A 12,508-nucleotide genomic window follows, 5' to 3' on the forward strand; every position below is an offset into this window, starting at 1 on the left:
GTTGTGCATAATTATAGCTGCAACTGGTGCAACGGGGTCCACCGGGGGACCCCGGGCCCGATTGCGAAACCGCATAAATTACCTCCGCGTAAATTACACGACGCGGCCGCGCCGAATGAGACGACGGCGACCGCACAATTTTTTTTCTCTCTCTCTCTCTCTCCCCCTTTTAACTTTCGGCAAAAGATAACTTCTGTTATCCCATCGACGCGCCTATCGAACGTGATGCACGCGCGACTCCAGGAAAATACCACGAGCGAAAGTCAAGCTCGAGTAAAACGCGCGCTTGCTGTATTGCAAGAACAGACGCGATCGCGTCTTTTAGAAAATTTCAAGAGCGCGTTTGGCTTTCTAAAGGCCTGCGTCCACGATGCTAGAACGTGGTCCGGGTTCCAGTTTCGAGAAGTGTGGCGGCCAATCAACTCGCAGCTTTTTATGGAATAGCTGGAACTTGGACCTTAAGAGTCGCGTCTGATTGAAGCTTCTTTCCTTCTTCGATCATCTCTGGAAAGCTATACAAATAGGATTCATCTGACGCCACGCAAATGAATCCTGCAGACTTGTTTCGTCGCTACGTTTCCTTTGTCTCACGCCCCGTTTCCTTTTCTTTTTCAGTTTTCGTGTCCATTCTCGACTTTCGTCATGGCCGTTTGTTATGCAGCGCGGGGGAACCTGGCGTAAGTGTCCAAAGTTGATCGAATGAGTCTGAGGGGGAGATTAAAACGTTTTTTTCTCCTAATCGAACGCGTCGCCGCGAATAGCAGCCGAATTTCCCTGCCTTGCTGAATCGCCAATTTCTGATTTTCAAGTACCTGGACTTCGACAACCTGCCGGAGACGAATTTCTCGTGTCAAGGAAAGGTGATCGGCGGATACTACGCGGACGTCGAGGCGGGCTGTCAAATGTTTCACGTCTGCACCATCGGCCAGAAAGGTAGTTCTGCGGTATGAAGGCGGGATCCCCAGATACTGCACCAATTGTAGCTTAAATCGTTCGCATCTGAACGCATTCGCAAACAAAAATATTTATCGCTTCATTCCGCTGGCGCTTTTGGAAGGAAAGCAATGAGCGTAGATTCTAAGCGACGAATTGAGTTCTTAAGATCGAATTCATGACGAGCCAAAGCCAGACTCCCGGCTCTTAGGTCAGTAAACGTTCTTCGACGACCGTGACATTCTCGCCGTGAGCGATCTCCGAACGGTCGATTACAAAACTCCGATGGGCAGCCGTCGGCAGGGGCTTTCGAAACGATCTACTTACCGCGTTAGTACGTGACTATCCTAAATAGGCTCGCGCTTAATTGCCGCTACTAATTCCAACGCTAATCCGGATCCATGTCTGACAAATCGTCGGCTCGCGGCTCCCGGATACGAGCGGGCCGGCACTCCGGCTCCATCGTCGCACCACGTGAACGCTTGACATATAAAACAATTTGCATAATCGCCGGTACAAAATCGACTTTATGGTCTGTATCGGATCGAGGTGGACGTGGCGCGTGTAGTAGGTTTCTCCGCGAGTTTCGGGGAACGGAGCGCGAATGTTTCCGAAGTGCGCGAGAATCCCGAGTCGAATATTTTGGCCTCAGTTTAGCCTCGTATAATTTTTGAGTCGGAAGCAACGAGGTCGAACTGAGATCTTTGCGTCGGAGAAGATATATTAAATTTTTTACCTCAGGTAGGCCTGACAAGAGTCGCTATTTCCTTTTTCCTCTTCGGCCTGAGAGGTTTCAAAGAGGGTAAAATATTTCATTACATGATCTTTGAGGCTAAACGCATTTTTTTTTTACTCATCTGTGTATCAAATTGGAGCTTCAAACCGACTCCGAGATCCAAATGAAGACAGAATAGAAAAATTGAGGAACCGAACACTCGACTCGGGAAGCGTCTCTTATCTCGGCGAAGATAAATCGCCGGTTTGTTCTCTCGGTGGAGACGCGAGTGATTTCCACCGCGAGAGATCACGCTCGAAGACACGAGAGGTGTCTCTTAAATATGAAATCAATCCTGCAGCGCGTGTATAAGTAAAACACATGTAACGTTATGATTCGATCTTAATGAAATGGCGTAACGTTAATATTAAAAGACTCGATTGACAGTCGAGCGAATTCGAAGTCAGGGCACGAAAGCCACGACGAGATTCTAATAAGGACGAGCACGCCCCGTGAAGAGCATCCCCGAATAATGACCCTCTTCTTCACCGTGAGACTTGGTTTCAGACGAGATTATGGACATAAAATTCCTCTGTCTGAACGGGACCGTCTTCGACCAGGAGACCAGAGTCTGCGAGAGGGTTGACGAGGTCGACTGCAGCAAGAGCGAGCGATTCTACAATCTGAATCTGGAGCTCTACGGCAATAACGCTGTGACGCTCAGGTAAATTCTCCTAAGGACGCGAACCGCGCCTTATTTTGCCGTATTCGATAATCAGCGAGCGCGAGATCCAGTTCTCTTCTCTTTTTTTTTTATATCCGTCGACAGAAGACAGCAATTTACGCGCGGTGCTGTAACGCGCGTAAGAAAATGGATTGTCAAGGAGTTTAATGATAATTCTGGAAATTTCATTAATGACACGGCGAGAGTCGAGCGCTAATCTATTTTCCGGTTTCGCATTGATGCAAATCGCTGCGAGCAGAAACTGGCTATCGAATGAAAGAAGTTGTTGCACACTCTGATTGCTTTGCCGACGATATACAAGGTGTCGAATACTGCCGCAATCCCCGGCAGACTCGGACGTTCACTTTACGTTTCGTAAGAATCAAAGTCGCGCGGAACGCACCTTTTCTATTTGACACAATTTGTCTTCAGTTCGTATGAAATTTCGTGCGAATACAAATAATATAGGTAGCCGGCAATTACTAGAAACCTAGAAATATGTAGAACCCAGAAGATAAATAAAGAAATTCGACGTTCTCCAACTCGAGTAAAAATCTGGTTTACCCAAAATTCTAATTTTTTTTAACTAATAAAAAAACGAATCACCACCCAATTTGAAATGCAATCGCGATAAAAGTTTCTACTACAAGAGGTGAACGTTCTCTGAAGTTGGCGTCCACGGGACACCCCGTACACGCGAGGTAATATCGAGTTGCCGCATTTCAGAAATTCTCACTGGCATTTCGCGGATTGCTACATTTTTCCCTGCTCCGTTTGCGCAATGTCCAAAGCAACGCTCCCAGAAATATGATCGTGTAACGTTTCGCCGCGGCGAAAATGAAACGTTCTCTCTGTCCCTCGAACTCGCATTTACAAACTCGCTTGTGGCGCGCGAGTATTTTTGCGTTTTAAATACGCACCTCGGGGGAGACTCGAAAAGAGCGTCTCGAAATCGCCGTCGCGCAAAAGGCACATACGTGCGTACGTTTTGCGTATGCATATCCCATAAATATTTCAACGGCTTATCCCGGGAATGCCGGCGTCCTCTCCCCACGGCCGCGAGGTGTACGCGCATAAAAATGATAACGATTAGCTGTCATGACGAGCGAAATTTATACACTTTATATTTGTTACGTCCGGCGAGGCGGCCAAGTCATCTCCTCTCTCTCTCTCTCTCTCTCTCGGCGACTTCCATTTTCGACAGTAAATCTCGTTCCCGCGCCGCTCATTTTACCCTCGGGAACCAAACACCTCACCTCCGTCTCCGTTTTGCATCTCACACGTTATTATCATCCTTCAGCGTTATCTCGTGGACCCCGCTGACGCTCAGGAATGCACCGTTTCGACACTTGAGCATCCGCCAACGACGACAAGAATTTCCTCGCCAAGAATTTATATCGCGACGCGACGCGCGTGGACAGATAAAGATATAGAGGCAAGTTCTCTATTATGAGATAGCGGGGTCTCCACTAAATTCATAGACGTCACCTGTTGGTCCCACCATGGAATTTATTGCCCTTGGAGTGAAATCTGTTCAGTGGAGGATTTATCGTTAGATCGTGTAATCGTCGCGGAAAAAGATTTGTGATTGAGTTCGAACGTTGAAAACCTGCTATCTCGTATTAGAAGATTATCTTATAAAAGGGGACTTTCCTCCGCTCATTCACCAGGCATCAAGATCGTATAAATCATCGCGCGGCGATGCACGCGACGTAATATCTAGTATAATATCCAATTTCGTAAACTCATGCGAAAGCGCTACCGAGAGGAGTCACGCGTCCGCGAAACAATGTCGCAATTCATCGCGGCCGATTTGTCTCCTTTTAACGCCGCGCGTCCGCTTCCTCCGTTGTCTTCGCAGCTTACACGAGAGCGGCGACGACGAGGACGATCTGACGATTGACTCGGTGGAGGATCACCAGCTGCGAACCACCTCGGCGCGGCCCAGCACGACCAGCACGACCAGCACGACCACGTCCCGGCCCAGCATACCGTCCACCACCGCCGCCAGCGGCTCCTTCCAGCATCCGGCCGGCTATCCGCAGCATTATCAACCGCAGCCGCCGTTCCCGCAGGTGCACACGAGCCAGTCCAAGTCGCTGTACGACGACAAGAACGGCGGCTACCACCACCAGTACATCTTCCACAACGGCGGCGAGCGCACCAGCAACCAGGCCACGTCCTACCAGCTGTTCAGCAATCAGGGCGCCGTGAGCTCGACGACCGTGCCGCCGGCGCCACCCCCGCCGCCCCCGCCGCAGATCCACCAGATCAGGTACAGCTCGACGGTGGGCCCGCCGCCGCAGATCATTCACAGCGAACCTTCGACCGTGACGCCGCTGTTCCACGCGACGTCCCCCACGATACAGACGCTGCTCAACAGCAACGTCAACAGCCCGGCGGCCTTGATCAACCCCATATTTCACAATCACGGGATCGCCAGCACCACCGAGCAGTTCACCGTCCACAGCAACAATCCGCGCGAGACCACCGACTATCGCGACGATCGCGATGATCGCGATGATCGCGATGACGGTCGCGATGACCAGGAGCAGGATATAAGGGCGTTGGAGGCGATACAGTCGGCGAACAAGGGCAAGGTACGGGCAGGCTATTTCATGTGTAACCGCGCAAAGTGATGTAGTAATAGAAATAAATACAGCAAGCGCTAAAAGTCACTGCGATACTTAGTCTCCGGTTGAAATCCAGACGGAGCTTACTTTGATAAACACGCTGCTAAGATCTCTTTTATCTTTCACCTTCGTCTCCCTTAGATTTCCAAGCTGACGATATCTCCGGTGCCGAGCCAGCAAGAGTCGTCCCGAACAGTTCAGACGAAAACCAGTCAAACGTCGCAGCAGCAGAGGATTTCCGGCAACTTCCTACCGACCTCGGCCAGCATCGAGACGACCGTCAGGTCGTTCTACCCGACGCCGAGGCCTTCGCCGAAGCCCCCACAGTCGTCGCAGTCAGTCACTCACCAGGTCAGCCAACACATTCACGTGCCGCAGCTCAAACCTCATCAGATCACCATAAACCTACCGCCGCCGGATATCCAGAGAATCGTGCAGAATCCGTCGCCTCTGCTGCCCTCGCAGTCCCGGGTGATCGTCACGGCGAAGGCGAGCGTGAGCGACGAGTCCGGTAGGCCCTTAAACACCACGCAATTGGTGACGTTGCCGTTGCCGACTATACCGGCCAGCTACGACGACTACAAGGAGGGTGACGAGTCTTTCGATCCCTTTTATCGCGACGTCCCGAAGATTCGCAAAAATCGTCAGAACGCGATGGAGAAGACAAGAGCCTCGCGCGGGAAGCGATCGCTTGAGCAACCGTATCACTTGATTCACGGAGTAGACAGCCGTCAGGATGGAGATTTCAAGGTGACACGGACGAGCGAACCGTGTCGGAATGAAGATAAAGCGATGAACGAGGAAAGCGCGCGTGCTCGGTTCAACATCGAAGATTTCCGGGCTCTGAAAGAGAGTCTGATAAAATTCAGGGATATTTTATTTAGCGATGAAGCGGACGAGGATCCCTCTGGCAGCGATACTGAACCGCCTGTTCAAAAGCAGACGGAAGACAATGCGATAAAAAAGATAAATTATTTAGAAGATTTGAAGACAGAAGCTTCGAAACACTTGGATCTAAATAAGAATGGGAAGAATCAAAGTGAAGAAGAAGAGGACGAAGAACCGGATCGTGAAGATTCATTTCCAAAAGTTACCAAGTCGCTCGATAGGGAAAAGCACATTAAGAATCTGTCGGACTTGAGCTTTGAAATTTACACTGAATCTACGACTGCTCGTCTTGAAAAAAACGAATCTCGGGGAGACGTTATAGACTTAACGATACCCGATTCTGACAGTGATTTCAAAGCAAAAGCCACGCCCGCGAAGACAGACGCGCCTATCGAGATTATCATCGAGGAGGAAACGAAATCTGGCACGCACAACGCACCATCGAAGACCAACGAGAAAGTTGCGCACGGGGAACAGATCGCGGGATATCTGATAAAAGATGAATCGGGGAAGCGGTCGGACTCCGTCGTCGGCGAAGGAGGACAACCGGCAGTCCCGCGCGAAACGACCAAGCGTAAGGGTACCAAGGATAGCGGAGAACGAAAATCCGGCTCGAGGAGGAAGAGTTCTCGACCGAGGTCGTCGAGAAGACGCATATCTTCGAGGATAAGGCAGCAGAGGCCGGAGAAAGTTGAAGTGACGGAGGTAATTCAGCAAAAGAAAGAAGACGCGGAAGAAACGACTACTACCATTAGTACTATTGCTACCGTTCCTACTACAACTTCCATCACTACCGTGACCCCATCCGTTGCGTCTTTCAAGACGAAAGTTGCGGAGCAAATCGACAGCAATATTTTCGGAGAGTCGGAGTCGCAAACTTTTAAAGAAGTTGACACGAGGGCGATCGGTCAGCGTGACGCGACGTACTCGAAGAGCTTGCAGGACGACAAGAGCCACGACGCCAGCAAGGATAAGAAGACGGGGCGATCATTCGACCGCCAGATTGTGGAAGAACACACGAGGGGTTCGGAACTACGCGCTGACAAAGCGAAGGAAGGGAAGCAGGAAATTGGATCGGTGTATACACGGAGTACTAACAAGGAAGACGCGATCTTCACGGAGAGTCCGCGAAACGTAGAAGAAGTGAGATCGACGGAAATTACGCCGGTTTCTGAAGAAAAGAAGTCTTCTAACGAGGAGTTCGCCTACAAGGAGTACGAATTTCCGGACGATGACGAAGTTGGCACGAGTACGACTGAAGGGGAAATCGAGGAGAGTTCGCAAGGCGACCCTAGCCAAATTTCTTCCGACGAAGTTGCGACATCCCGCGAAGGCAACTCGGAGCAAGAAGAATCGTCTTATCGCGAAGATGCGAGCGAGAGATCAAGCAGTGGTGTTTCGGACGAAGAGCAGAGCTCGACCGGGAGATACAGCGAGGAAGTAAATTCCGATGGATCGAATGAGTACCAGGATATAACCGAGTCGTCCGCGGAAAGTACGCGTAGTATTCAAGAGGATTACAGGGAGTCGGAAAGTACCGAGGGCTCCACGACGCTCGCGGATTACACGAATTCCGAGGAGTACACGGATTTTCAGGAGGACGTCGCAGCATCGACTGAGGAGACCGAGGACAGTACCGAGGGTATTCTGAAATTCACGGACGAACTACCGGTATCGGACAATAAGGAGGACGCGGAAACGGCGGAAGAGATATCGGCGTCCGACGAAAGCGGCGCGCAAGATTACGTCGACGATAATTACGAGCCGGAGAATTACAAGGGGACGGAAACCACGACGAGGTTGAATGAATCCGAGGAGGACGGTTGGAACGAGGAGAAGAGCGACGAAGAGGAGAAAGATGTATCGACGAGAGATTCCGATCGTGAGAATATAGAGACGCAGCGGATCGACGATAGCGCCGAGGTGGAAACGCAGACGGAACACGCGGTGGGTGTCACAAAGGTCGAGGAAGTCGAAAGTTTAACCACGACTTCATCGACCACGACGTCGACCACAACAGCGTCGACCACGACAGCGTCGACCACGACAGCGTTGACCACAACGGCGTCGACCACGACAGCGTCGACCACAACGGTGTCGACCACGACGGCGTCGACGACGACGGCGTCGACCACGACGGCGCCGAGCACGACAGCGTCGACTACAACGGCGCCGACCACGATGGCGTCGACCACAACGGCGTCGACCGCAATGGCGGCATCGAGTACGAAAACTGCGACCACTACTCGCCGACCGACGACTACCACTCCTCGTGCCACACCACCGAAACTCTTTAAACCTACTGGGAATAGAAGGATTTATGCTTACATGCCTCCTACAACGACCCCGATTCCAGTCGTAATCAAGCCAAGGGTAGGCCTGTTTAATCCGAAACCGGCGAAACCGCCTAAATCTTATAACGAATTGGTGCCGAAGCCGATGATCAGAAAGCTCGTTTTATCGCGAAAACCTGCCACCACCACTACGGCTACTACTACTATCGTTACTACTACAGAAAAATTGAATACAGAGAATCCGGAAATAACGACGGAGCCTGTAACAATGACGACGACGACGGCGGCAGCAAGCACGAAGGCAGTAGCGACGACGGTGGCAACGACAACGGCAGCAACGACGACGGTGGCAACGACAACGGCGGCAACGACGACGACGGCAACGACGGCGGCAACGACGGCGGCAGCAACGACGACGGCAGCGACAACGACGGCAGCAACAGCGACGACGGTGGCAGCGACGACGGCAGCAACGACGACGACGACGATAGTGACAGCGGAGTCCAGCAGAAGCGAGGAGAACGGCCTCGAGAGCAAACTGGAAGCGAATGAACGTATATCCCTCAATTCTTCCATGAAGACGAACGGTCAGACGAACAAGGAGGATCAACTTCCAAGCCTGTCCGAGCAGAATATTCCAGTCAATTCTTCAGATACAGATCCGGGAATCACGACTACGGAGATCGAGGCTTTCACTCCTCATCCTCTGTCTAGATTATCCACTCTAGCGTCTTCTATCGAACAAACGACGAAAGAGATAGATGTTGGGCCGCAGGAAACGACAGAGGGCATGAACACCCTCGTGACGACTGTCCCACCGACGACGTTGTTACCCAAAAAGTCTGAATACGCTGAGATGACCGAGCCGAGTACCGAGAAGTACCTCGCAGATGCGGAGACCACCACGACAGCTTTCACTTCCAAAGTCTATCAGCAGGAGACTTCCTCGGCTTCTCCGGCTTCTCTGGTTCCTCCGATTCCTGAACGCGCGACGTCGGTGTCAGTCCTCACGACCGTCCTGCCCAAAGCGGAGGACGACTCCGATCCCGTCGCGTCGATGGAAGCCGCGATCCTCCGAACGAGCGGCCGGAAACCCTTGAAGCAACGGAAGAACGCGAGCTTCAGTTGCTTGGAGAGGGAGATGTATCGCTTCTACGGCGACTTCAGGGACTGCCGATTGTTCCACTATTGCTCGCCCGGCTTCACCTCACGGCAGGTGCTGGACTTCCGGTTCGTGTGCGAGGAGGGCACGGCGTTCGACGAGGTGACGCAGAGCTGCCGTCACGACGTGCGTAATCGGAAGTGCCGAAACCGCTGGTGAGAGCGTCCCAGGAAGGAAAGGGAGGACGCTCCGTCCGTTACGTTCTTTCCGAATCCCGTGCTTCCTCGATTCCGTTGATTTTGGTAATTCGTGAATCCTCTAGGACTCCTTAGTGTATTTATATTTTCTTCCTTCCTTTTTTTTTTAACACGCAACACGTAAGAATACTCCCCCGAAGAAGAGGGCTCCCTCCTTCTCCTAAGCCCATTGCCATAGCGCCACGCGCTGGATTCACACTTATTAAAGTTAATGCCGATCGACCCGCAATCGTCGATTGGATCAGAGAGGGAAGCGAGGAGGCACACATCGTCGGCGTGGTCTCGTCCACCTGAAACAAGAAGTCGCACTTATCGTTAGCGTTAAGTAAGAGAGCGAAGAAGTCGGTTCCTACGTTGTTCTCGAAACGCGCGTTGACGCGAGAGACTTTAAGCGGAGATAGTCGCGCGAGTATGACTCAGAAATGCGAAGCGCCAATTTCTGAACGTTGCCGTATATTGCCGAAGAAACTACGCTCTACGGTTTATCCGTGCTCTTGGCATCTCGCTCGTACGGAGCGCGATAACGAATTAGCGGCCGCCTCTTGGCCGAATAAACAATTTCCTCGAGATAAAGTCGAATATATTTTTCGATAAAATATTTTGCGACTGTACTCACGTCGGCACACGCGCGGTACACCTAGAAATCTTTTCAATGGGAAGAGTCTTCCTAGAATTTCGTGTAAAATATTGTACTTTTGATAGAACGTACATTTTTCAAAAGTATATTTTTTTACAGATTTAAATAATTTTAATATATACTTACTGGCACATATCAAACTGAATACCGCGGGCACGGACGATCGCACTTATTGCACTCGTCGAATTAATTTTCGTCACGGTATCAAAAGTGCAATCAGACGGAACATCATTGCTCAAACATGTAGGTACGAAAGTAGCTTGATAAAGCGTAGACATCTCCAAGTAACGAACGTGCAAGACATGCAGTCGATTTAATGAATGCGTTACAGCGACATGTGAGAAAGCCGAAGGAAGAGAGATCGCGGCTTACAGTTTGCATAATTCGTTTCGTATATTCAATTACATATGCGCTATATCGGACGCGACAGCGGCACACCCGTAACGTAATGCTGGTCAAATGATTCGCATTACCTTTCGTAAATGCTCTCTTAATTTCCTATTACTAATCGGCGCGCTTCAATTACGAGCGGAAGCGAGTGCATCCTTAAGTCAGCCGTAGATAAAGTGTAGATATATTATATTTTTGCCAACTCATTCCGGAACATCTCTAGCGATTTAGTTTATTGTTAGGTAGAGTCTAGGAAATTCGTACGTGCCGCTAAACGAAGCGTTAATCATTACGGCGTGTGTATATACGTTGCGCGTATACGTTTCAATGGCGTATACATACATACACACGTACGTCCAAATTTGTATCTATTATATATTTTTTAAGTAAATGTACCATGTCAATAATAATTGTATATTCTATACGCACGCGTGATATTTATTCTGTCCTTGAAAAATCTCACCTTTTCACCGTGTTTGAGACATAAACTCCGTTCGCGTAATGCGATTTGTCTTTATCAATTTTATGTAATTAATTAAAGTCGACTTTTCAGTTTTTCTTAAATTAAAGTCAACTTTTAATCTTTCTTTTCCAACATTTCTCTTTTCCCCGAGAGGAGACAAACCAATTAACCGGGCGACATCGCTGTCTTCAGTTGCTAAAAGCGGCGTCATTTAATTGATATTAAAGCGTAGATTTATCTGCAGTTGTTAAATGCACTGTTAAAACTCGGTTGTGCTAAATTTAATAAATAAGCTTTGCTAACAAGAGGAAAAAGTCTTATTGCGAAAAATACTACCTCAGTCAGAATTCGAGTCTGGGATCTCCCTCAATTCGTGACGAGCGTCTTAGCCAACCCGACCACTGAGGCTGTGATAATATTATTCGCAATAAGACTTCTAATTTCAGTACAGGAAGGGGGGTTTGTATTGTATTGAATGTTAATTATAGCATTTTTAAAAATAATTAGAAAAATCGTTCAGCGATTGTATAATTCGTGAATTCGCTGACGATAATGATTCTACCTAACGAAAACCTATGTTATATGTCCGAAAGTAACGGCGCGCGGGACAGGTTGGAAGAATACGGTATATGAATTTTCACTCATTACTCACCTCACATATTAATTTTAAAATTATTGGGCTGCCTCCAGCTTGCCCGGACCTAAGTGGCGATCGCGCCGTATTTGTTTTGCACTTTTATTTATTAAAAGTTTTCTACAGAGCTACATTAAATATAGTTTTAAGGCAACAGTATATACATTACTTATGGCATCGGCGCACGTATGGCAATTGGGTTTTTATTTCGTTCTTACTTAACGTAACGCATCTTTTCAATTATTATCGTTTGCGTCGCACGTGGAACTTCGTCGTGTCGAAAATATATCGTACCACGTATCGAAGTTCGCTGCAATTCTTGATCGCTGTTCCTTCGAAGTTACTTATACGCTGCCCCAATCTTCGTTTTCATTTTTCCGCTATATCAGAATTTAAAAGAGCCTCGCCTGTTGATACGACGGGGTGGTTCTCGCTATTGCTTCGTGTTCGCTGAAAAAAAAACACGTTAAGTTAAATTAAATATATGTCCTTTCGTTTTCAATTAGAACACATCGGGAGAAAGAATTTTAGAGTCTACGTGATCTCTTACGGAAAAAACACTCAAGTTTTGAGCGTTTTTATATAGGGGAAAGTTCCCTATGATAAGATAGGCTTCTAATGTGAGGTAGCAAGTTTTCAACGTCCAAATTCAATCACACATCTTTTTTTCGCGACGGTCACACGATCTAACAATAAATTTTCGGTAATTATGCATAAAAGGGGCCTCCTCTCCGATTTGCTTTATTTTTAAATATGTTGTTGGGGATGTCTTCCCGAGTCATTTCATATATATATATATAAGGGTCGGACTCGAATAGTTTCGGAGATACAGACTGAG

At 49.0% G+C, this 12,508-nt stretch overlaps 1 protein-coding gene and 1 pseudogene across 1 annotated transcript in view; one reads left to right on the forward strand and one right to left on the reverse strand.

Moving 5' to 3' along the window:
• Positions 1-509: 509 nt before the first annotated feature.
• LOC105560818 lies at positions 510-11,140 on the forward strand (annotated as a pseudogene).
• A 618-nt stretch (positions 11,141-11,758) lies between these two features.
• Positions 11,759-12,508, reverse strand: part of LOC105560795 (probable chitinase 3) — a 5,686-nt gene continuing 4,936 nt past the window's right edge. Inside the window, exon 4 of the mRNA XM_012010214.1 lies at positions 11,759-12,120. Within this exon, the coding sequence (XP_011865604.1) occupies positions 12,063-12,120 (58 nt within the window). The 3' untranslated portion in view covers positions 11,759-12,062. The remainder of the gene's footprint in view (positions 12,121-12,508) is intronic.

Source organism: Vollenhovia emeryi, unplaced genomic scaffold (genome assembly GCF_000949405.1).
Source record: "Vollenhovia emeryi isolate VEMERY1.0 unplaced genomic scaffold, V.emery_V1.0 DF939221.1, whole genome shotgun sequence".
Classification (NCBI taxonomy): Eukaryota; Metazoa; Arthropoda; class Insecta; order Hymenoptera; family Formicidae; genus Vollenhovia; species Vollenhovia emeryi.